We start from the raw sequence: 26,289 nt of genomic DNA, 5'->3' as shown, positions 1-26,289 counted from the left end.
TCATCTTTTCTTCTTCTTGAAATCTTGGAACACCTCTATAAATGTTTTACACAAGTTTACCATGGTAAACTAAGGTGGAGCATTGTAGGATCGAATTCTGACCCGAACGAGTCTATCAAAGGAGTTTTGATCAGATACAGGTGCGGAAAACAAGTACCTGGCGTAGAAACAGCTAGATCTTCACTTAAATCACTTTATTGATTGATATAACAACGTTTACATTCAAATCTCACACCGGCAGCACCTCGGTATGGAATCTCAGAAGTGTTACAAATGATTTCACTCAAATCCCTATATATAGTGTTGGTGGTTTCGCTTATATGTACATGTACATATAAGCGGAACCTCTCCTAAGGTTTCACTTATACGGACATGTACAAATAAGCGGAACCTCTCATAAGGTTTCACTTATACGGACATGTACGAATAAGCGGAACCTCTCATAAGGTTTCACTTATACGGACATGTACGAATAAGCGGAACCTCTCATAAGGTTTCACTTATACGGACATGTACGAATAAGCGGAACCTCTCGTAAGGTTTCACTTATACGGACATGTACGAATAAGCGGAACCTCTCATAAGGTTTCACTTATACGGACATGTCAGGGAAATCTCGTACAATGTGCCCTAATCTAACATTCTAATACTAAGACTCGATACAAGACGAAGTCGACAGATGTATGCACTAACAAGCATCACCATTTTAAGGTCCAACTTTCTGTTTTGGTGTTATCTTTCACCAGCTTTTCATAAACTCATTCAACTTGTGAGAAGCTTGCACCTACCATGATTCTAATCAAACCTATGGTTATGGGGCTTAAGTATGGTTGATTCTAATAAGTTTAGAGGTGTAAACACCTCCCAAACTTTTTGTTTTAACAAGGTTTTAAATAACCAACAAGTGTTGAGACCATCCAAGTTCATCATATTCAATATGGTAAAACTTGAGTTTTAGTGAAAGTGTGAACCATGGAAATCTTAGCTTTCCAACTATGTTCCACTACCTCACTTGTTGATTTACTATGTTCATACCACTAAAACTCAAAAAATTTTCCATCAAAGGGACAAGGCTACATCATGTCCCCAAACACTTTCCATGTTTGGGATGCACACATCTAGCTAGCTCACTTGGTTGTTTGTAGATTTAGTAGGTTTAAGTTCTTATTATTTTCATATTCATAACCAACCGAAATCATCAACAAAGTTGATGATGTTGTGCTTTCGTGAATCATATAATAAGGTTAAATGGGTGGAATTCATCCTACCACCTTGCATGACCATTCTCATGGTACCTTGATTTACATTCGTAATATATTGACTTTTAAATTCCTAATCTAATCCGTTAAACAAAAAAAAAAAACTCAACTCACACACCTTCTTTCCCTCTTAGGGTAACTTCGGTGTTCCAAAACTCAAGACTCAATAAACGCATTAAGTGGAATTACTTCGCAAACCATGAGTATACATGACCCTCTTTCCGTTTCACACTTTTGGGTGCAATATATATATATCGTACGAAAACTCACACGAACACACTTATGCAAATACAATACTCGAACAAACGAATCCGTTATACATGCTTTATACGCTTATACTTTAGGAATACATGCATGCTAGAAGTCATTCTTGCACTATTCTTTGTCATTAACTTCGTACAAGCCTATCTTAACACGTATAGGGCTATAGGAGTAGCATAACGCCCTTGTTGGGTCTATGTTAAGTAATCATACAAACGGTCTTGTAGTTGCAATGACAAGATTACGCTAGTGGAATCTTTGGGTAACACGTATGTGATGCATGCTAGTTCATGATATGTTATACGTTTTTGCCATGTGGATCTCGTTAAAATTCTTTTATACATATGCTAGTACACTAAACTTCAAAATACAACAATTGGTTTTGAAGCCACAAAAGTTGGGCTGTACAGCTTGAAGCCACAAAAACGAAAACGTTTATTACCGAATACGTCAGCTGGTTAAAGTTCCACCCCTTGATTCGGAACAATGTTCGAAATGGCTATCCGAAATGTCTATTTGAAATGGTTATCCGAAATGCTGAATTCGGAACAGTCATCCGAAATCCAACCATATATGATCCAAAATCAACAGGTTTTATCCGAAATCAACATCAGGATGATCCGAAATCACCAGAATGATCCGAAATCAGCCTGATTTATCCGAAATTCAAACAGATGAAGATCTAAAATCCTTGAATATGATCCGAAATGCTTTGCTGATGATCCGAAATGCTTTGTTGATGATCCGAAATTTAGCAAAAGATCCGAAATCCACAGCAGACGTCAAAACAGAAACTTTCTTGAATGTTGATATCAAATAGAGCCTAGAAACAGGTTCAACGGGCTCTGATACCAATTGTAAGTCCTGAAAAACCGGGTCTCAAGATATTACACAATCACCAAGGATGGGCGGAATCCAAACTTGGTGAGATTAAAGAAAACCGAAAAATAAGAATATCGAGATGAACAAGAATAACACACGATTCATTTTCAAACTTGCATACGATTCTATTATTATCAAATAGCAAAACCGTCTGATACAATTTCTTCACCCCTCTCTCTAATCTCTCTTTAGGAATTCTTTCATGGAGGCTCCAACAAAAGTGTTAACCCTAGAAATGATATAACATTAGTTTATATACTCTAGGTAAGCCCACTCCCCACATGGGCTTCCATTAGGCTTGCCTGGCCCACATGGCCTTAGGCATGCACCAAATGACCTATAAAGATCCAAACCTAATATAAACTAACCCAGTTAAACCCAGTTCGCTACTATAGCTCCTTGCGTATATTTGATGCGCCAGTCTCACACTTCTAGGACCTAACAGTGTGCCATTGTGGAGAACCTGTTGTAGACATTTGACTGTTTTGTGTAAGTTCCTAGTTTGTAGGAACGTGATTTATGGAGATCATGGGTAGCAAAAGGTGGAGCTAACCACTAGCTACCGAAACCACCAATAACCGTTATGTACAGCCACCATAACAGTTGTTTTTGTGAGTTTAGGTGGCTGAGATTTAATATCAGAACATACCGATTGTGATGTCAATTGAACATAATAAAAGCTCTCCAGTTACGGATTCACGTGATTCGAACACAACTACCAAGATTCAAAAAGAGAGGGGAATGATTTGGTGTTGGCGATGGCTACTAGAGAATCGTGATCAACACCTCCAACTCTAGAGGTCAAACAAAGCGGGGAGGTTCTTCTACCCGCTGTTTTGTGGGGTTCGCATTGAGAAAATACAATTTAAGGAAGGGCATAAGCGGTTGATTTGCAGAACGTGGGTGCCCAACCTGAACTGTGGATAATCGTCCTAAAAGTAGAAGAGAGAATGCCCAACCTCCACGAACAGTTTGTAATGCTCAACCTCTGCGAACAATTTGTTTTACAGTTTTTTTAGTTTAAAGGGCAGGAAAACTAGGAGATCATGGGCAGAAAAAGGTTAAGCAAACCACCTGCTTAGAAAATTGAAAATAACCGTCCTGAACCGCCACCATAACGGTTATTTTGTGAGTTTAAACGGCTCAGATTTCATCTCAGCAAGATCTAACGGTGGATATCGATTTGAAGGTGCTTAGACTAAATGGACTTAATAATATATATAATTTTCTTTATATTAAAAAAAAATAATATTTTTTTTTTATTATCAAGTAATATTCTAACCTAGTACTATATGTGTAACTAGTTAAATTAAAATATATTTAAATTGGGAGTTGGTGGTATTGTATTAATAGTGTGATGAGTAATAAAGTTGAGGGACTACAACTATAACTTTTCTTTTGTTTCAAACTATTTGACCGCCTTTTCAAGATTTCAAATTTGTTCATCTTCTGGAACGCAATAGCTATTCCTTCCTTCTTCACACTACTGGGCTGGCTGGTAAGTTCATCCTGTCTTCATGAATCTACAAGCTTGTTAACATTTTCAATCTTGTTGCATATTCTTAGTGGTTTTGTTGCTAAAAAAATCTGTCAATTCGAACATTTGATTAATCGTAGTTAATTAGAAATCACTGTGTTCCGGACGCATAATCTTTACCTTGTTTGCGACCTGGTACAGATATACAAGAAACCCTAAATTTTACATTAGAATGTTCAATCATTGTTTTGTTTTTGTTTTAGGAATTGTTGATTAAAAGTCGCACATATTAAAGTTGTTTTAGTGAAAAGAAAATACTTCCAGATTTTTTAGGCTACTCGGTGTGTGGGAGAGGGTAGTCCTCTCCGCCACGTAGGATGGGCCTAAAGGGATGGACCTAGGGAAATGGAGGATGGGGCTAAATATATATATGTGTTGTATGTATATTTGTGTAAGTGTGAGAAGGGGGAGGCCCGGCTTGAATGTCTGCAGGAGGATGGAGACGACGCCGACGGAGGTGCGGAAATGGTGTACAGGGGCGGAGCCGGGGCAAGACGGTCCCCATACCGTCTAGCCTTATAGGAAGTTAAAGATGGGGGCTTCAGCTTATTTTTCATTTTAAAGTCAAGTTTCGATATGCTGCTAATCAGATGTGCTTGTTATTATTATTATTATTAACTCCAGAGATTGTTTGTTTGTAAAGTCTTTCATTGCATTGCATTTGATGGCTGAGGAGATCACGTCCAACAGTTATGAAGAGGCTCGTAAGCAACAACTTCTCGAGAACAAAAAGAGATTCGAGGATTTGGGAATCTTGACTATTTCTAAAACCCTATCAGATCTTTCAAAATCTGAGAAGAAGTCCAAGGTATCTTCGCCACTTTATTTATTATTATTATTCCCAACTTGCGTTTGCGACGACATGTCTTTATTTTTTTTCCTCAAGCAGCAACGTGAGGTTAAACCAAAAATCCGAAATGGTCCTGTTGTAGAACCAAGGCGATCAACGCGTGAACGCAATCCCATTGTTTCATATCAAGATGATGTAAGTTTAGCATCTGTGTTGTTTAGTTAGTGAATACCAATGTGGCATAGCATGACTGTGACTTGTTTGTACACTACAGCTCGATATAGGTCTGCCGTCTATAAGGAGATCAAAATCCAGTTCATCATGGTCAAGGTTAGTAAATTTGTAATTCTCTTGTATATTTATTTATTGAGTCATTATGATTTGGTTTCAGTTATCTTGCAAGACCATTGGAAGAGGTCAGAATGGCTTCATATGAAGCGAGGATTGAAGCAATTAAGGCTGCAGAGAAACTTCAAAGCAATTTGCAGTCTGAATATCCCTCTTTTGTAAAGTCAATGGTCCGTTCTCATGTTTACAGTTGCTTTTGGTTGGTAAGTAAGTAAGCTGTTGTGTTTTTATCTCTCTCTCTCTCTCAAAGGGAATTAAAGTAACATGAATGCATGGGTGTGGTTGAATTTGTAAAGGGGCTACCTCAGAGATTCTGCAGGGAGCATCTTCCAAAGTCAACGGTGAGTATGGTACTAGAAGATGAGGATGGGAATGAATGTGAAGCGGTGTTTATTAGCTCAAGAACAGGACTTAGTGGTGGATGGAGAGCATTTGCATTAGAACATAAGCTGGATGATGGTGATGCTTTGCTTTTTCAATTGCTTCACCCAACAAAATTCAAGGTAAGTAACAACGCAACAACATTCTTTCTTGGCAACCATACCTTTCTTCTATTCTCATTTCATCAACAAGCCAGCCAGCCCATTTGGGTAATCTTTGATCTCATCTTTAACGGGTAATATTTCATCTTTAACAGGAGGTCAAATAAGTGAAATATATTCAAAGGATTTCTTAATCAATACAATATCCCAAATCCCTTTATTTGATAAGTTAGGTTATAACTATATATATACATCATATTATGTAACTGCTTTATGTAATAATTTTAATAACCCCTTATACTCTCTCAATTTTTAACTATATATATTATTATTATTATTATTATTCAAATTTTCATATAAGACATAGTTTTGTTTCTTAAGTAATTTGTAACATATTCAGATATATTCACTTTTTCATCTCAATACAAATTTTATTGAAAACTAGATTTATGTACATAGAGTATTTTTTGCCTTGCAACATTAATGTATAGTTTATATTGGATACAACTTAGATTTCAATAAAAATAATATCAAAATATTAAAAGTGAACAAATATATTTGCATTATTTCTTAAATGAATGTTTGAGAAAAAAATATCAACGTGAGTTTGCAGGAGAGAAAAGTCATACGGCCACATTTAAAATAGCAAAAATAAATAAAATTATTTTTAACAATTCATGTTTTTTTTTTTTTTTAAATATTAGCACTTTTATCGTTTAATCACTTAAAATAGTGAAAATAAATAAAAAAAATGTTTACAATCAATGTTTAAATAAATACAAGTGTAGGGACTTGATTGATATATCATAGTACATTAGTAACAGACTTTAAAACGGTATAAACCCTTTATGTGATAATTATGAGGTTCTATTCCATGTTTGATGCAACTGCAGATTTACATAGTCAAATCATCATATGATGGAATTCAAGATCATGATGATGATACATCTAATGAGAAGGAAGAAGCTGATGAAACCAACAGGGAAACAGCATCAAAGAAGCGTAAAAAGTCGCTTCACAGTTCATCAGAAAACACGAAGAAGGTCAAGAAACCAACTGCAAAACGCAGTGGTCAACCCGAAAAAGCAGAAAAGTCAAAGGAAATCGTTACAGCTACACGACGTTCTACCAGGATAAAAAAATGAGAAGTGAATCTGAAAGAGGGTGTGGAAAAGAGACTTTTGGAGAATTTTGATGGTCTATTTCTTGGTTATGTGGTCAAGGAGGTTGAAATATTAAAAATAGCTGATGGTTTTTGGTTATGTGTTAACTTACTACAAGTTATGTTTCAACTTGACCACACATTATCACCCATATGTAATCCTTTAGTTGTCTTTTTTTTACTTTAGCTTTTCTACTATTAATGTTAGACGACAAAGAAGTTTTAAGTTAGAAATATATAATAAATAATCTTAAGTAGTAAATCACATAAGCAACACTTTTACCACTGATGGTCAAATATAGTAAGAAGAGAAAGAGGCACCTATAATAAGGAGGCTTCGTTATCATATTATATAATAAATTATAAAGCAATAAGTTGGTGAATATATACATTTCTTTACATTATTATTATTAGAGTTAAATGCCCGGATAGTCCCTGTGGTTTTCAAGTTTTTCACCTTTTGTCTCTACCTTTTCAAAATTGTACTTTTGCTCCCTATGGTTAGCTCATTTGTTACTCGTATAGTCCCTACAGTGGATGAATGTTAGTTTGTTTAGTTAAATACATATGAAATGACTGAAATACTCTTACTCTTAATATAAATAAATAAACCAAAAAATATGATTGGTTATTAAAAACAAGTAGGCCCCACCATTTAATTTAATAATAAACTTTAATCCCTCCATCCATTTGTACCTCTTCTCCACTAGACCACTGCCAGCCACTACAACCTCCACCCTACCACCAACAGCAATCACCGCCTCCATAGCCCCCACCTGCCATCGCTAGCCACCATCGTGTAACGCTCGTTTCCAAATGGTCAAATAGCAATACTTTAACAACGAAATTTACGACCCAATTTAAACTTTTGCGCACCATTAAAACAAATTTGGTTGTACATACAAGATCAATCCTTTTAAACGTTTACAAACCAACCAAAGTTTACAAAAGACATAACATAAGTATCGATTAAAGTTTAACAACTAAACTTAAACTACTTTATAACAAAAGCATTTTGACCCGTTTACAACATTACATTTCCGGAAGCGCGTGAAGGGCAAAATGAAATGTGTTCGATCCGAGCGAAGCATGATCATCTAGACTTGGGTTTTACCTATAGCATAACATTAAGAGTCAATACCATTTAAACATAAACACGGCCTACTAATATGGGATTCTAACTTCCAACAAACATGACAAACATGCTATTAACGTAACCATTCGTGTTCTCTTGTTAGACTATTACTAACATTCCTTCTTTTTGAATCCATTCATGGTATAACATCATACGATCATTCCTTTTTACATCCTCATACTAGCAGGGACGGATGTATAGTCAACTCGGGGGTTCTCGGGAACCTGTTCGGTTCGTATTTTATAGTGTTATTTTATATAAAAGTTTCCGAAGGAACCCCTTACAATTTTGTGAGGGAACCTTATAAATAAAGCTGAAGATGGTCCACTGGTTAGTCTGTGCGCATATTAAACATCAGTTCCCGAGTTCGAGTCTCGTTAATGTTTTTTTTCTACGGGTTTTCTTCTTTTTTTTTTTCCTAAAAACAATTTTAGGGTTTAATAACTTAACACTTATCTGCCCTGGCCCCTGTATGTCGCCCTTTCCTGCAGTCAAACAACCAAAACCCAAAGAAAACACGCCACCAACTGTGAAAACCCTTAAGCCGCTGCCGCTCGCCGCCGACACCGTCGTCTCCGGCCACTCGCCACCGTTCGTTTCCTAATTCCTTTCAGTCACAGTCTCACACGAATTTATATAGGTAATTACCCATTTGCTTTTCATGATCAGCTTAATATTTATTAGTTGCAATGTTTTAGTTTATTAAGATTTAAGACCAGCATTACATACACTCATTTTGTGTACTCATTTTATGTTGAATTGCTTTTCATTACTAATTCTAATTCCATGTGAAATTTGTTGTGAAACATAGGGTTTAGATTGTGCTTTTTTATTCAGTTAATTGTTCGATTGAAGAATTGGTAGCTGAATTCTTCCATGTTTGTTTAATATTAAAAACTTGTTCTTTTATGTTCAAGTTAGTTGCTTCATTAGTAACTTTGAAACTTGTTGTTTGATATTTAAGTAGTATGCAAAGGGAAATTTCAAGTTTTTTCCAAAGACAACCATCAAATGTTGAATCATCATCTTCAAGTAGTAAACCATTGAAAATAGATATGGATAATCTTCCATGGGATCCTTCCGAGAGGAAACTGATTTCATCTTATCACCCAAGTCAAAAAGATGAAATTAGACGGGCATATTTGCTTAGAGGTCCATGTCAACCGCAAGGGAAAAAAGATGATTTTCCACAAACCCAAGTCGGTAGTGGTGATAAGTTAAGGCGTTTTAATCCGAAATGGTACACAGAAAAGCATGGGAATTGGTTGGAATATAGTGTCAAAACAGGTAAAGTGTATTGCTTATATTGTTACTTGTTTCATGAAAGTGGACAAAATGATGCATTTGTGAGTGAAGGGGTACGATGTTGGCACAAGAAAGAAGAAAAATTAAACGAACATGTTGGTAAAGGCAATAATACTTTTCACAAAAGAGCCGTTGAAAAAGGGGAAGACTTACTTAAAGAAGCTCAATCTGTACTTGTGTGTAATCAAAAAAAATCCGAGAAAGAAAGAAAAGAATATAGAACGCGATTAAGTGCTTCGGTTATGATTGCTCAAGGATTGTTGAATGGTGGGTTACCTTTTCGGGGTCATGATGAGTCTGAAGAATCCTTATATAGAGGACATTTCATAGAGTTTTTGAAATTGTCCGGACAAATAAATGAAGAAATTAGTAAGGTCATATTAAGTAATGCTCCCCGTAATAACCAAATGACAGCCCCATCAATACAAAAAGATATTTGTAATTGTTTTGCAGAAGAAGTGTTAAAGAAGATATTTGAAGAACTTGGTGATGATGTATTTTCTATAGTAGTTGATGAATCGTGTGACAACCCGCATAATTACAGGTACTGTACAAATTAATTAACCCTAATTATGTGCTTAATGACTGTGCTTGATTACATCTGACACTTTAAACTGCTTACTGATTCATGTTACATACATACATGTGCATCCTTTACATACAGTCACTCCATTTATTTCATACAGACTCTTAGTGACAAACCTGATGCACAAAGCACAGTTAGCACAGTGAGCGGATAACTCAGACACATGCTGACAATGCCAGCACATAGACAGACACTATTTTTAGGCCAGTATGAGCCAGTATGTCACTAGGTGATAGTTTGAGTGCCGGAAAGTGCCTAAAACGCAATTTAAGTACGGAATTCCGCATTTTCAGTAACAATTCAGCTTTTAACACACTCGTATTATACAGAGTATTGACTAAATGGTCCCGAACGCTTTCCTAAGTGTTGGAATTAATTTCGTTACAAAAAGATGCACAAAAGACACTATACGGTACAATTAAACGCTTTAACGGAACGACACGTAACCGAACAACCAGACATTACCCGGGACACCAAAGTATTGTCAGCAATATTATTTTATCATTCTTAATTATTTACGGTCACAAAAATCCCCATACACTATAGAAACATGGCATACACCCACTATTCTAGCAAATACCCTTAACCTTCGAATTAAATACCTATTAGTTAACAAAATTTTCATTTTACCCCCCCCTCCAACCGAAAATCTGCCCATGATTACATATATATTTTTTTTAGATCTTTGTTTTTTTTAAAGGTAATCTTAGCTTTTATTGGCCAAGAATATTATGCATGATGACACTAGGTTCTAGATTGCTCATATTTCCAAGGAAACTCATCATCACCATCAAACCTACACTCAACCTTCCCCCTCCCTCCCCTTATTTTCGGCTCCCCCTCCCCCATAACCGAAAATCACCATCACCACCTCTCATACTCTTCATCTTCTTCACTACAAGTCTCCTCTCCAAGCTTGAAGAACATTCAAAGTAGTTACAAGTTGAAGGGCTCACGAAGAAGCTTTGTTCAAGTCTCTAGCACCACCATTCCTTCATCAACCTTGCATTAAGAATTCAAACCCTATCCTTTTGCTAGTAGTAAGTCCCTTCACACCATTGTTTCATCTTGTTCTTGGTCATAATATTTAGTAGGATGATGATAATCAAGTGACACAAGAAAATGAACACTAAAAAGTTGAACATGAAATTCTGCATAAAAACCCTACATAAAAAGTTTGTGTGAAGTTGAAATCTGGTTGGTTTAGGGTTGGTTAAAGCGTGATTGAGGTTTGAACATTAAATCATCGATAAACCATGGTTAGGGTCTTTGTTGATGCATTTTTAGTAACTTCTACAATGTAAACAACTTGCTGAGTTGTATTTACAGCCAACTTCAACAGGCTGTAACTGGACCGTTTTAAATCGAAAAACTGATTTTCTGAAGCCTAAAATGTGTATTTTAGAATAACTAAATAAATGGTACTGAAATCGTAATTTTCTAAGAGCGTTTACTATTTTTAAAAGACTGTTTTTGGACAGCAGCTCAAGCTGCATTTTTACTGCAGAAAAAGTGTGTTGTTTCCGGAGTCATAACTTGAAACCTGAGTAGAATCAACTCATGGAAATTTTACAGTAGTTGGTCACCGTTGTCACGATGATACTCCAACTGGAATTTCGTCAATCGGACTTACGGTTAATTTTTAGTGAATTATTCCGTAAACTGCAATAAGGAAGTAACAAATCTGACTGCAGTCGGGTAAATAAATTTCTATAAAATATTGGTAACGAACTGGACTCTGATATTTTTACAAAATAAATTTTGGAACATATATAATATTCTGTAAAAATTTGGGAATTTTTAGAATAGGTTAATTATTTTATAAAATCCTCGAAAACAGTCCAGTTTTGATTTTTAAAGCTGAAATAAAGTAAGTAATACTTTGTACGTTTATATGTCGGTTTGATTATTGAAAATGAACTACGGGATATATGTAAAAGAAAATGATATGCTAGTTAAGCATGGACACCTCCGTTTACAAAGGAGACTATGGCGAAATTTTCCGAAAATCCGAACACTTAGTAAAATATTCGAGAAAACAGATACGAAATAGTTGTCTAACTATTTTTCTAAGAACGATAGTTAAGTTAAAATAATTATTATTATTTTAACAAAATAATACCAAAGTAACACAACTTAAAACACTAAACTCTAAGCCAAGGCACGGCCCGTTCGTCTAATAGACATTAGTACGTTGTAGGTTGTCGTGTAGCGGACAGAGTTGAGATTCGAGTCAAGACGCACTACTGTGAGTTCATGACCCCCTTTTTCTTTTACTGTTTTCCGTTTTATACTTCAGGGGTGGAATACATGTTTACAATTTATTTCTGACATTTTATACATGGTATTGTTAGCTTAAGGAGGGTTTTTATTACGCGATCAAGTGAGTGGTGGGCATGACACTTAAGGTCATTAATCCTCATAGTAGGACCACGGGACATGAGTGATAGATCTATTTGGGTGTAGCGAGCCCACACCCATGAGGCCGGGGGCCCATAGTGGTGACTATGTCTTCATACCGGAGACAAATTTGCTAGGTTTGACTCTTCCTGCATCATTCACATATACTATTGGCTTTGCAACCCAATGGTGATCAGTTTTTCCTTATTGCTACATACTAGGGACTATTTTTACTTACAGACATATTAAACGGTTTATACACACAGATTTACACATGAACTCGCTCAACTTTTTGTTGACTTTTTAAACTACATGTATTTCAGGGAATTAATTTGGATCTGGCAAGTGTTGCATGTTAGACAAGCTGCGTACTTAATAAGGATGTCATCCAGAGTTGTAGGGTTTGGGAAGTGCAACTCCTTCCTGGACGAGTTGCATGTCTCTTATCCTTGTGTTATTGGTAGCCTTTTGTCGAGTCTTATGAACTCGTTTTAAACAAGTAATGTTTTATAATGCATTTTGTGGTTGATGTTTTAAGACAATATGTTATGCATTTTTCCAAACTATTTTAATGGATGAACATCATATATTTTTATCATATAGCATTGTTGTGATTGTTGCTATGGTATTAAGAAGTCGCACCAATAAACCCACGCTTCCGCAAAAGCCAGGGTGTGACAGCTTGGTATCAGAGCCTTGATCATAGCGAACTAGGATTCCTTCTCGAGTCTAGACTATGATCACTAGGGCTCTCACGAAAATGTTTTCAAACGTTTTTACATTTGCATACACTAAAAGTCCAGATCCAGGGCACAAACATTTTACAAACAAAAGGGCACAAGTACACTTTTCAAAAAAAATTTGTATCAGTCTTAGAGACCGAGGGAGGTTTCAGTCTTAGAGACTGGGGGGGTTCAATCTTAGAGATTGGGGAAGTCTAGCCTTAGAGGCTGGGGGAAATTCGAGTCTTAGAGACTGGGAGGTTGGTCTTAGAGGCCAGGGAGTTAGTCTGAGAGACTAGGGAATTCAGTCTTAGAGATTAGGTGGGATAGTCTGGGAAGACTAGGATGCATACACGATTTCATTGTTATTTGTTTACATGCTTACCTGATTTGTGTGCATATGTTGTGGTTGTGTTACAGACACCATGGCATCGTCTGGTAGTGGAGTATCCAACGCGAGCGAACCGATGGCCTTTACCTCTGACGACGAGATGGCCACCGACTCGGGAGTTTACACCTCAGACACCACGAGCACCGATGAAGACGATTTCCAGCCGTTTGCCCTACCGATCTTCAGAGACGACGTACCCCTAGCTGATGGCCCACCAGGAGAGGACCTACCCCTTGTTCCAATCCCTGCCTGTCACACCCCCCAAAATCCACCTGCGGAGTATCACCGCTTGGGAGCGTGACTGACCAGGATCAAGCCACCAATCATATTGAACATGTAATAAATAGTAATAAATATCCATCAATATGAAAGGTGTTTATCAAACCAACATAGTTAAGTATAGCGGAAGCATTTAAGTAAACCCAAACATAAGTTTTAATGTGTGAAATATCATAAGTGTTCAAATAGCATTCACGATCCTTTGCCCACAACGACCTGCTCCTCCTTGTGCAAGCTCCTTAAGTACCTAAGGTCCTGCAAGGCATGCAGCAAATAATCAACAACTAGTTGAGCGAGTTCACAGAAAGTAAGTTCATAACAGTAATGCGTAAGTTCATCTAGTGGGGGCTTCCCATACAAGTATATATTATTGGTGAGGGATTCTCACATTTATCCTTAACAATGGGGGTTTCCCATTATGGTACTTACTAGACTATTTGCAACCATGTGTTCTTCTTGAACCGAGAACAGGAATACGTACTAGGTCACGCAGGATTTACGTGAGTGCCCTTCCCCGAAAACAGTGGTACGCGTGGGGTTTACGTAGGATTTACGTAAGTGTCCTTCCGACCCGGAAGACAGTACTGGGTATTAGGTTACGTAGGATTTACGTAAGTGTCCTCCCAACCCGGGAGACAATGGTAGATACTAGTTTACGTAGGTTTTACGTAAGTGTCCTGACTATCCTGAGGACGATGGTCTATAGTCTAGTGATTGCGTAAGTACGAGTAATCATTCCATATCAAACATTCCAACCCAATTCCCAACCCGGGAATCCCATGCCTTGGCTGTGTGAACTCACCTTGGATTGCTCGGCAGATACACAAAGAGGGTTTCTTGAACTAAAGGTGGTCAACCACGTCCTAACAGGGTTACCACACAAGTCAGGTTTTGACTTCAAATAATACATGTTTGAATCACATAAGCTAGCAGATAACGTGCATGTAATAATCATGGCAAACATATAACATAGTTAACGAGCATAACATATCCAACTTGTGAAAAATAGGAATTGGTCCAATATTAGTTTAAGTGATTCAACTACATGTGCGGCCCAATTATAACCCATAAGTGGGCTTGTACGGTCCGGCCTGTGTTGTGCGATCGGACAACCCAGCCCAACAAACCATCCGGCCCAACGGTTAGATAAAACATGTGACATGTGCGATCCATCAGCCTTGTGCGACTGGACCAGCTTGTGCGATCCAACAACATTGTGCGACTGGATACTTGGGCTGTCCGGCCCAAATCAGTTTGTGCGTTTGGGATTGGGATTGGGCCTAAGGCCCAACAGTGAAGCGGCTTATGCGATCCGTGTGTGGCCCAAGATCTTGTGCGATCGGCACGGTCTTGTGCGATCCACAAGGTCTTGTGCGATCATGCAAAATGACGTAGTGCACCGTGCTTATCCGATTGTACATAACTTGTGCGAGTGGCTAGTCTTGTGCGCTCAGAAGGTCTTGTGCGACCAGCCATGATGTGCGATCCATTTAGCTTACCCGAAACTTATGGCAATTGGTTACACAATTAATCAGTTTCCAATTTTATCTCAAATCAATTAACATCTTAACAGTTTCAAGGCCAACACATAATCGATCAAATCATGCAATTATAGACTATCTCACAAGAACCCTAAACCGATTTAAACAAGCTTGTGACATGCAATTCATCATAGTTCAAGAACACATCCTAATACATTCAATCGGATTAAACATAACAACCTCATGCAAGCCGATTTCATACATAACCCGATTCACTAACATATCAACAAGTTAACAATCCGAATTGCATAACATAACATAAGTTAATCATCTCTTCGGTTCTTGATGGTAACATCCGATAAAGTGCACATGTGAGCCGGTTAACCTCTAATCGGTTTTTAAGTTATTTTCATGTATCCGATTCACAAGAATATCAATACATATTTCATAATGTTCATCAAATCAACAACCCTAATCATCCGAGTCTAAGCATGAAATCATATAATCGTTCAACAAGAAAAACAATACAAAACACTAACCGGTTAGAATCAATCCAAGAGAAAATGAGCCGAATGAAAAGCAAGATCCCGATCCTAAGGGTTGCTCGCCGTCGGGTTTGAGAGAGAATGAGGGAACTAGGGTTTGGTTTGTGATAGTGTTCTTGTGACAAATAACAATACCAATCCCCAACTATGGGGTTTACACGACTAAGGGAAGTGGGCCGAACCCACTTGGGCTGCCCTAATGTTCCGTGTGCAAAGCATAAGGCCCGAATGGGCTTGTGCGAGTGATACATGTTGTGCGTTTCATTTATGTTGTGCGGTTTGGTTCGTTTAGTGTGATAATACATACATATAAACAAGTATAACACATTTTCACATAACATTCAATATCATCACATTCCATTTAATCATCCAATTCACAGTCACATAATGTTTACATTCGACACATCAAGGTACAAAGATAGGTTCGGAAATATGAGTTGTCACATTATCCCCAACTAAAAAGAAATTTCGTCCCGAAATTTGGTATGCACTCACTGAGGAAGCTAGGTAAGTTCAATCGTTCACTGGTTTTCCTGGGGTGTCACATCCTCCCCCCGTTGATCTGGAATTTCGTCCCGAAATTCCGAAGTAGTAGCTTCAGCCTCAGTAGTGGTTGCATTGGTTCCGAATAACTGGGGGTACTTTTCTGTCATCTGGTCTTCGCGTTCCCAGGTGTACTCTGGGCCACGTTTGGAGTTCCAACGTACTCGAACAAGAGGGATTCTCTTGTTTTTGAGGACCTTCACATCCCGGTCCGTGATTTCAACTGGTTCCTCGACGAACTGCAACCGCTCGTCGATAGTGAGTTCCTTAAAAGGAATGATGAGGGTTTCATCTGATAGGCACTTCTTTAGGTTCGACACATGAAAGACATTGTGAACTGCCCCGAGTTCAGCTGGTAGGTTTAGCTTGTAGGCCACCTTGCCTATTTTCTCAATAATCTCGAACGGTCCGACATACCGCGGATTGAGTTTGCCCCGTTTGCCAAAACGAACCACACCCTTCCAGGGTGAAACTTTTAATAAAACCCGGTCCCCGACCTGAAATTCCAAAGGCTTTCTACGCTTATCCGCGTAGGCTTTCTGACGGTCGCGTGCTGCCGCCATGCGTTGTCGTATCTGCGCTATCTTTTCTGTGGCGTCCACTACAATCTCTGGACCCGTAATCTGACTATCCCCCACCTCTACCCAACAGAGAGGTGACCGGCATTTACGTCCGTACAATGCCTCGAATGGAGCGGCTTGTATGCTGGTGTGATAACTGTTATTATACGAGAACTCCACCAAAGGCAGGTGCTTTTCCCAGCCGTTGCCGAAATCAATAACGCATGCTCGAAGCATGTCTTCAAGAGTTTGGATCGTTCGCTCAGACTGCCCATCCGTCTGAGGGTGATATGCTGTTCTCATGTCTAATCGTGAGCCGAAAGATTTATGCATCGCTTGCCATAGTTCCGACGTGAATCGTGCATCGCGATCCGAAATGATGGATGTGGGCACCCCGTGCCTCGAAACAACTTCTTTCAGATAGATGTCTGCGAGAGTGGAGAACTTATCCGTTTCCTTTATAGCTAGGAAGTGTGCAGACTTGGTGAGTCGATCCACGATCACCCATATGGTATCATTCCCACGCTGGGATCTAGGTAGGCCTGTAACGAAATCCATGGAAATTTCTTCCCCTTTCCATTGAGGTATCTTAGGCTGCTGAAGTAGGCCAGCTGGTTTCTGATATTCAACCTTGACTCTTGCACAGGTCAAGCATTTTCCAACGTACGTAGCGATGTGGGCCTTCATGCTAGGCCACCAATAAGTAGTTTTGATGTCGTGGTACATTTTATCCGACCCTGGGTGTACCGAGTAGCGAGACTTGTGTGCTTCATCCATTACAAGTTCGCGTAGACCGCCATAAAGTGGGACCCAAATACGCCCCGTTACATAGTAAGCGCCGTCTGCCTTCTGTTCTAATCGTTGTCGTGAGCCGCGTAAAGCTTCAGCTTTGACATTCGCGGGTTTCAATGCTTCTACCTGAGCATCTCGTATCTGTGCAGGAAGGCTAGACTGAATCGTAAGCTGTAGCGCTCGCACGCGCCGAGGTAAAGTGTCTTTCCGACTAAGGGCGTCAGCCACAACATTGGCCTTGCCTGGATGGTACTTGATAGCGCATTCGTAATCGTTCAGTAACTCGACACATCGCCGTTGACGCATGTTCAAATCCTTCTGCTTAAGGATATGCTCGAGACTCCTGTGATCGGTGTAAATCGTGCACCTGGTACCGTACAGGTAGTGTCGCCATATCTTAAGCGCGAAAACAACAGCTCCCAGCTCTAAATCGTGCGTCGTGTAGTTTCGTTCGTGAATCTTGAGTTGAAGTGAAGCGTAAGCAATAACCTTGTCGCGCTGCATTAACACACATCCAAGTCCCCGAATGGATGCATCACAATAAACCACGAAGTCGTCTGTGCCCTCTGGCAAAGAGAGGATAGGTGCACTGCAAAGTCTATCCTTTAGGTGCTGAAAAGCAGTCTCCTGGGGCTCTCCCCAGCGATAGGTGACACCCTTCTGTGTCAGTAACGTAAGCGGCTGAGCAATCTTTGAAAAGTCTTTAATAAATCGTCTATAGTACCCTGCCAAACCCAAGAATTGGCGTATTTCCGTTGGTGTACGTGGTGCAGGCCAGTTTCTGATCGAATCTACCTTGGATGGGTCGACATGGATCCCATCCTTGTTCACTACGTGGCCTAGAAAGTGGACTTCACGAAGCCAGAAGTCGCATTTCGAGAACTTAGCGTACAGCTGTTCCTTCCGTAGGAGTTCCAAAATAAGGCGTAGGTGCTGCTCGTGCTCCTCCTGACTCTTGGAGTAGATCAGAATGTCGTCGATGAAAACGATGACGAACTTGTCAAGATAGGGTTTGCACACCCTGTTCATAAGGTCCATAAATACGGCAGGCGCGTTCGTTAACCCGAACGGCATGACAAGAAACTCGTAGTGGCCGTAGCGAGTCCTGAATGCGGTTTTGGAGACGTCCTCATCCCGGACTCTCAGTTGATGATAACCAGACCTCAGGTCTATCTTCGAATAGTAGTTCGACCCTTGCAACTGGTCGAATAAATCATCTATACGTGGAAGAGGATAACGGTTCTTCACCGTCACCTTGTTGAGTTCCCTGTAGTCTATACACATCCTGAAGGTACCGTCCTTCTTTTTCACAAATAATACTGGAGCTCCCCAAGGCGAAGAGCTTGGACGAATGAAGCCCTTTTCCAAGAGCTCTTGTAGCTGCCTTGACAATTCCTCCAATTATGATGGAGCTAGACGATATGGTGCGCGAGCTATGGGTGCTGCTCCTGGAGCGAGCTCGATTTGGAATTCGACCTGACGATGAGGCGGTAAGCCAGGTAAGTCTTCAGGAAACACCTGAGGGTAGTCGCGTACAATTGGAATATCCTCCAATTTCTTTTCCCTTGCTGATGCATCTGAAACGAGTGCCAAGATTGCGGTGTGACCCTTCCGCAGACACTTCTGAGCCTTCAAGAAAGAGATGATGCCTACCACTGCACCACTCTTGTCGCCTTGAACTTCGAGAGGTTCTAGACCAGTACGTGGAATGCGAATAATCTTCTCACTACATAAGATCTCTGCCTGATGTTGGGACAACCAATCCATCCCAATAACGATGTCGAAGCTTCCCAAGACTATGGGAATAAGGTCGATCGAGAATGTTTGACCGGCTAAGACGATACTACAACCCCTGACTATTTGCGTGGCTTCTAAACTCTTACCATTAGCTAGTTCTACGACGTGTTTGGTGTTTAGGGGTGTTGACGTACGTTTTAACAATTTACTAGCTTTCACAGAAATATAACTTGTATCCGCGCCCGAATCAAATAAAACAGTAACATAAATATTGTCGAGGAGAAACTTACCCATAACTACGTTGGGATCGTTCACTGCGTCGCCTCGACCTAGTACGAATGCACGACCCCTTGCCTCGTTGCCGTTGTTGTTTCCCCCGTTGTTGTTGTTGCCATTGCCCTGATTGTTATGGTTGTTGTTCTGGTTCCTGTTCAGCTGAGGACAGTGCCTTTTGAAGTGCCCTTCTGCGCTGCAATGAAAACATCCTTTGTTGCCCTGTTGCTGATTCTGCTGTGCCTGTGGCTGCTGCTGGTTCTGGTTCGCAGGACGAGGGCTTCTACAATCCTTAGCCTCATGACCCATCTTGAGGCATCTTTGGCAGCGACCCTTGTTACACTGGCCACCGTGGTGTCTACCGCAGTTGTTGCACCTTGGGAGGTTCCCTCGATATCCGCCCTGCCTGTGGTTACCTGAAGAGTGTTGACTGGGACTCTGATAACTGTCAGTCTTTCGCTGCTGGGCCTGAGACTGAACTGAAGCTGATCCCTTGCTGGAATCCCCATCCCACTTTCTCTTACTGTCACTGGGAGTAGCAGGAGTAGCTGAAGTAGTAGCAGTAGCGCTGATGCGTTTAGGCAGTTTGTTCTGATCTACTGCCTGGTCTGTGATGCGGTGAGCGAGGCGTTGAATATCCTGGATGTTATCAAGATTAGCCGAAGTAACGTGGCTCTGGATCTCTGGCGCCAACCCTTTGAGATACAACTCAATGCGCTTAATTGGAGGGTCCACCATAGTTGGACACAGCACGGCCAGTTCGTTTGACCTTTTGGTGTAAGCTTCAATTTCCGATCCAGTCATCTTCAGATGATAAAACTCATCCTCCAGCTTATGGATGTCTTCCCGAGTACAATACTCCCTCTTGATCAGTTCCTTGAAATCATTCCAGGGTGTGGCGTTAGCAGCTGCCAACCCTAAGATCTGAACTTGGGCGTTCCACCAAGTTAGTGCTATTCCTTCCAGCGTGCCAGTGGCGTATTTCACCCTGCGAGCCTCAGGGCATTCACACATTTCGAAAACTGACTCGAGCTTCTCAAACCAGTGGAGGAGTCCAACTGCCCCCTCTGTGCCACTGAAGGTACTTGGACGACAGTCCATGAAGTTCTTGAAAGTGTAGACAGGTTGCTGCGCGTGTTGACCTATTGTGTACGAATAGGGCGAGATTAAATACGAGAGTTAATGCAGGATCTAAGGATCCTAGTATGAGTCTATACTGCAGGGTATACTACCTGCTTGAGCAGCTGCAAGTGTCTCAACAACTTGAGCTTGAACGAGAGCCTCTAGCTGGGCTTGAGTCATGTTGATTCGTCCAGACATGATATTCATAGTTAAAGTAACGTAAGTGAGAGTGGTTCGCGAGTAGGGCGATGACAGAAAAGTGTAAGCACGTAGGTATTCTCATGTAATAAAGTCATGTGTATCTAAGCGTAATGCGAGCAAAGTTCTAAGCAGTTCTAGCAAACAGGCAATAAACATAAACCTTATTACCTAGGATGTCGAGTCTTGCACGTGGAGCGAAGCGTCGTTGTGGATCGTTGAGAGCACAGTTCTGGTTATAGTCTGGTTTTAATAAAAACGTTTTCCCATATTAAAACCTAGTTCTTTATAACCAATGGCTCTTATACCAATCTGTCACACCCCCAAAATCCACCTGCGGAGTATCACCGCTTGGGAGCGTGACTGACCAGGATCAAGCCACCAATCATATTGAACATGTAATAAATAGTAATAAATATCCATCAATACGAAAGGTGTATATCAAACCAACATAGTTAAGTATAGCGGAAGCATTTAAGTAAACCCAAACACAAGTTTTAATGTGTGAAATATCATAAGTGTTCAAATAGCATTCACGATCCTTTGCCCACAACGACCTGCTCCTCCTTGTGCAAGCTCCTTAAGTACCTAAGGTCCTGCAAGGCATGCAGCAAATAATCAACAACTAGTTGAGCGAGTTCACAGAAAGTATGTTCATAACAGTAATGCGTAAGTTCATCTAGTGGGGGCTTCCCATACAAGTATATATTATTGGTGAGGGATTCTCACATTTATCCTTAACAATGGGGGTTTCCCATTATGGTACTTACTAGACTATTTGCAACCATGTGTTCTTCTTGAACCGAGAACAGGAATACGTACTAGGTCACGCAGGATTTACGTGAGTGCCCTTCCCCGAGGACAGTGGTACGCGTGGGGTTTACGTAGGATTTACGTAAGTGTCCTTCCGACCCGGAAGACAGTAGTGGGTATTAGGTTACGTAGGATTTACGTAAGTGTCCTCCCGACCCGGGAGACAATGGTAGATACTAGTTTACGTAGGTTTTACGTAAGTGTCCTGACTATCCTGAGGACGATGGTCTATAGTCTAGTGATTGCGTAAGTACGAGTAATCATTCCATATCAAACATTCCAACCCAATTCCCAACCCGGGAATCCCATGCCTTGGCTGTGTGAACTCACCTTGGATTGCTCGGCAGATACACAAAGAGGGTTTCTTGAACTAAAGGTGGTCAACCACGTCCTAACAGGGTTACCACACAAGTCAGGTTTTGACTTCAAATAATACATGTTTGAATCACATAAGCTAGCAGATAACGTGCATGTAATAATCATGGCAAACATGTAACATAGTTAACGAGCATAACATATCCAACTTGTGAAAAATAGGAATTGGTCCAATATTAGTTTAAGTGATTCAACTACATGTGCGGCCCAATTATAACCCATAAGTGGGCTTGTACGGTCTGGCCTGTGTTGTGCGATCGGACAACCCAGCCCAACAAACCATCCGGCCCAACGGTTAGATAAAACATGTGACATGTGCGATCCATCAGCCTTGTGCGACTGGACCAGCTTGTGCGATCCGACAACATTGTGCGACTGGATACTTGGGCTGTCCGGCCCAAATCAGTTTGTGCGTTTGGGATTGGGATTGGGCCTAAGGCCCAACAGTGAAGCGGCTTATGCGATCCGTGTGTGGCCCAAGATCTTGTGCGATCGGCACGGTCTTGTGCGATCCACAAGGTCTTGTGCGATCATGCAAAATGACGTAGTGCACCGTGCTTATCCGATTGTACATAACTTGTGCGCGTGGCTAGTCTTGTGCGCTCAGAAGGTCTTGTGCGACCAGCCATGATGTGCGATCCATTTAGCTTACCCGAAACTTATGGCAATTGGTTACACAATTAATCAGTTTCCAATTTTATCTCAAATCAATTAACATCTTAACAGTTTCAAGGCCAACACATAATCGATCAAATCATGCAATTATAGACTATCTCACAAGAACCCTAAACCGATTTAAACAAGCTTGTGACATGCAATTCATCATAGTTCAAGAACACATCCTAATACATTCAATCGGATTAAACATAACAACCTCATGCAAGCCGATTTCATACATAACCCGATTCACTAACATATCAACAAGTTAACAATCCGAATTGCATAACATAACATAAGTTAATCATCTCTTCGGTTCTTGATGGTAACATCCGATAAAGTGCACATGTGAGCCGGTTAACCTCTAATCGGTTTTTAAGTTATTTTCATGTATCCGATTCACAAGAATATCAATACATATTTCATAATGTTCATCAAATCAACAACCCTAATCATCCGAGTCTAAGCATGAAATCATATAATCGTTCAACAAGAAAAACAATACAAAACACTAACCGGTTAGAATCAATCCAAGAGAAAATGAGCCGAATGAAAAGCAAGATCCCGATCCTAAGGGTTGCTCGCCGTCGGGTTTGAGAGAGAATGAGGGAACTAGGGTTTGGTTTGTGATAGTGTTCTTGTGACAAATAACAATACCAATCCCCAACTATGGGGTTTACACGACTAAGGGAAGTGGGCCGAACCCACTTGGGCTGCCCTAATGTTCCGTGTGCAAAGCATAAGGCCCGAATGGGCTTGTGCGGTGATACATGTTGTGCGTTTCATTTATGTTGTGCGGTTTGGTTCGTTTAGTGTGATAATACATACATATAAACAAGTATAACACATTTTCACATAACATTCAATATCATCACATTCCATTTAATCATCCAATTCACAGTCACATAATGTTTACATTCGACACATCAAGGTACAAAGATAGGTTCGGAAATATGAGTTGTCACACTGCCCCTCTCCCCTTCGCTGCAGTTCCCTTTGAGGAACAACCTCTCGACACGTTACCCGATGGTGACATCGACCTACTCATCGAGGGTCCCCCGGAGGGAGACCAGGATGGTGGGGCCCCGGTAGAGGACGGTGTTCTGCTTGTTGATATCCCAGTTGTTGATCCCATTGTTCCCATGGTTGAACTTCCTGATATGGAGGTTCATTCCGATTTGTCCGCCTCTGGTTCTTTTGAGTCGATAGCTTCCTTTATCCCACCGTTGGGATTCGGTTACATTCCTCGTGTTGATGATGATGAGGAGATGGAGTTGGAGCAGCCTGCTGAGGCTCCTGTTCATCCAGATGATCCGATTCCTGTTATGCATGCTGATCATCAGCCCGCTCCAGTCGTTTCCGAGCCCGTTCATGCCATTGACCTTGTTCCTGTCATTGATGCACCCGATGTCGCCCCACCAGCCGTTGCGATCCCAGATATAGCACCCGTACCCGATCCCATGGCTATTTTTGATGACCTGGCACTGTTTGCTACCCACATTGACCGGAGATACGCTAACACCAGCAATGGGTGGATTGAGGAGGATGACTACCCTCCGTATGTAGTCCCAGTCACTCCCCCTGCCGCACCTGTTACTGTACCCCTCGATATACCGTTGTTTCCTCCACCCACATCCGATACCCATCGTACCGACCTTCCGATCACTTTCCTTCAGGACAATCCTCCGCCCCAACATGGGGAGGGATCGTCGAGTCAGCCCTTCGGTCACACACCATTTATGTCAGGGGATAGTCAGTTCTTACCACAGATCCCTTATCCAGATTTTGTTCCACCCATGTCATCTACTGCTCCTTTCATGCCTCAGTTTCCCCATACCATTTCACAGGTTGCATTTACCCTACACACTACACATCCAGCTTCAGCCCCGATGGGTGAGCCATTTCTATGGTCATCACCCCATGTCATGCCAGTGTCCGACCCTTATCATCCCTTCCATGTCGGATACTCTATTGAGGACACGCTCACGTCACTGCAGTTACAGCAGGACGCCTTGAGGCGATATGTCCAGGAGTTGGGGAGAGCTCCACATCCTCCCTGTCCCTGTCAGACCCTGTTTTCAGCATCTCACACTCCTTTTGCATCACCCCATGATTCAGATGTTCGTTTCCTCCCTCTCGATCAACAGGTTGCTTTCGTATTGCGTTTTGCCTATGCACTTGAGGAGGACTTGGTGCAGTTGCGCCGATTGATTTTCTCTCTTTTTCCACCTCCTCCGCCGCCATCGGCATAGCCACTTTTGATTTATCGCAGGTATTGACTATTTTGACGAGAAGACAGCGACCGAGCCAGACTTACAGCATTTTTGAAGACCACTTTTGACGCCATGACTATGAATATTTGATTTTGTCAGTTGTATTTGGTTAGACATTTCAAGACAAGGGCATTATGACCCTTAGTCTCTTGGGTTGTATGGTACTTTTTGGGAAAACTTACAAACATTGTATTGTGGTTTATTTATATGAAAGCTCAGTCGCAGTATTCTCGTTACATGTTTTGTTAAAATTATTGGTGTTATGGTTATGACATGAGATGCTATGTGAATGATGAATGTTACTATGTATACGTATGATTATTGTACCTGCTATGACCTGACCAATATGGAACATCCTCTAGAAAATGCCTCCACGACGCGACGCACGCATGCCGACTACCCAGGCAGAACTACAAGGAATCATCGCTGCCGCAATTGCGCAATATGCTGCTTCTCAAGGAGAAACAAGCGGAAACATTTCAAACAACAACAACAACCCTCCAAATGGTAATGATCAGTCATAGGAGACACATTACACTATATTTAGATGATTCTTGTGCGACTGCTAATAATTCCTATAAATGACATTGCTTGTACAGGGTGTACCTTCAAGCAATTCTTAGATTGCAAGCCGCAAAAGTTTGATGGCACTGGGGGTGCCGTGGCTTTCACTCGTTGGACTGAAAAGACGGAGACGACAATAAGAATGAGCAAATGTGCACCGGGACAACAAGTTACGTACATCACTAGGCTTTTTACGGATGGTGCCCTATAATGGTGGAATCTCCAAGTTCAAACCTTAGGAGAGGCTGCAGCGTACGCCATGACTTGGGCTGAATTGAAAGAGCTGATGCGCAAGAAGTATTGCTCCAGGGCTGAGATCCAGAGATTGGAAACCGAATTTTGGAACTTAAGAATGGAAGGTCCAAAAATCGCTGAGTATGTTCAATGGTTTCATGATCTGTCCCATGTGGTGCCGTACATGGTCATGCCTGAATTCAAGCGTATCGAACGTTTCATCTTGGGGTTAGCACCTCAAATTATGAGCATGGTCACAACGTCTAAACCGGCAACCATTACTGAAGCCATCGACTTAAGCATCTCACTGACTGAAGAAGCCATCAGGCTAAACAAGTTTTCAATGGATGATCAGAAAAAGAAGGAGACTCATGTGGAGTCGTCGGGAGAAAACAAACGCAAGTTTTCCAACTTCAAGCAAGGAACCAGCAGCAGTAGCAAGAGAAGTGAATCAAACACACCGATCAGGGCCAAGAATGGTGATGAAAACAGAGGAAAAGGTTACATGGGTGTGACAACTGTGTTCTGTAATCTCTGTACGATGTAAAACAATGGTGATTATCAATAAAACAATGTGCTTTAG

The 26,289-nt window shown here is 40.9% G+C and overlaps 1 protein-coding gene across 1 annotated transcript; it reads left to right on the top strand.

The window, feature by feature from the left end:
- The first annotated feature begins 3,795 nt into the window (after nt 1-3,795).
- LOC110897678 (putative B3 domain-containing protein At5g58280) lies at nt 3,796-6,916 on the top strand. The gene is made up of 7 exons (XM_022144415.2): nt 3,796-3,900; nt 4,583-4,747; nt 4,829-4,924; nt 5,004-5,059; nt 5,121-5,280; nt 5,374-5,580; nt 6,453-6,916. The coding sequence occupies exons 2-7, from the start codon at nt 4,604-4,606 to the stop codon at nt 6,702-6,704; spliced, it is 915 nt and encodes a 304-aa protein (XP_022000107.1). The 5' UTR covers nt 3,796-3,900; nt 4,583-4,603; the 3' UTR covers nt 6,705-6,916.
- The last annotated feature ends 19,373 nt before the right edge of the window (nt 6,917-26,289 follow it).

This window comes from Helianthus annuus, chromosome 7 (assembly GCF_002127325.2).
Source record: "Helianthus annuus cultivar XRQ/B chromosome 7, HanXRQr2.0-SUNRISE, whole genome shotgun sequence".
Lineage (NCBI taxonomy): Eukaryota > Viridiplantae > Streptophyta > Magnoliopsida > Asterales > Asteraceae > Helianthus > Helianthus annuus.
Note: the sequence above shows the minus strand (reverse complement) of the source record. Positions and strands in the feature narration are given on the sequence as shown.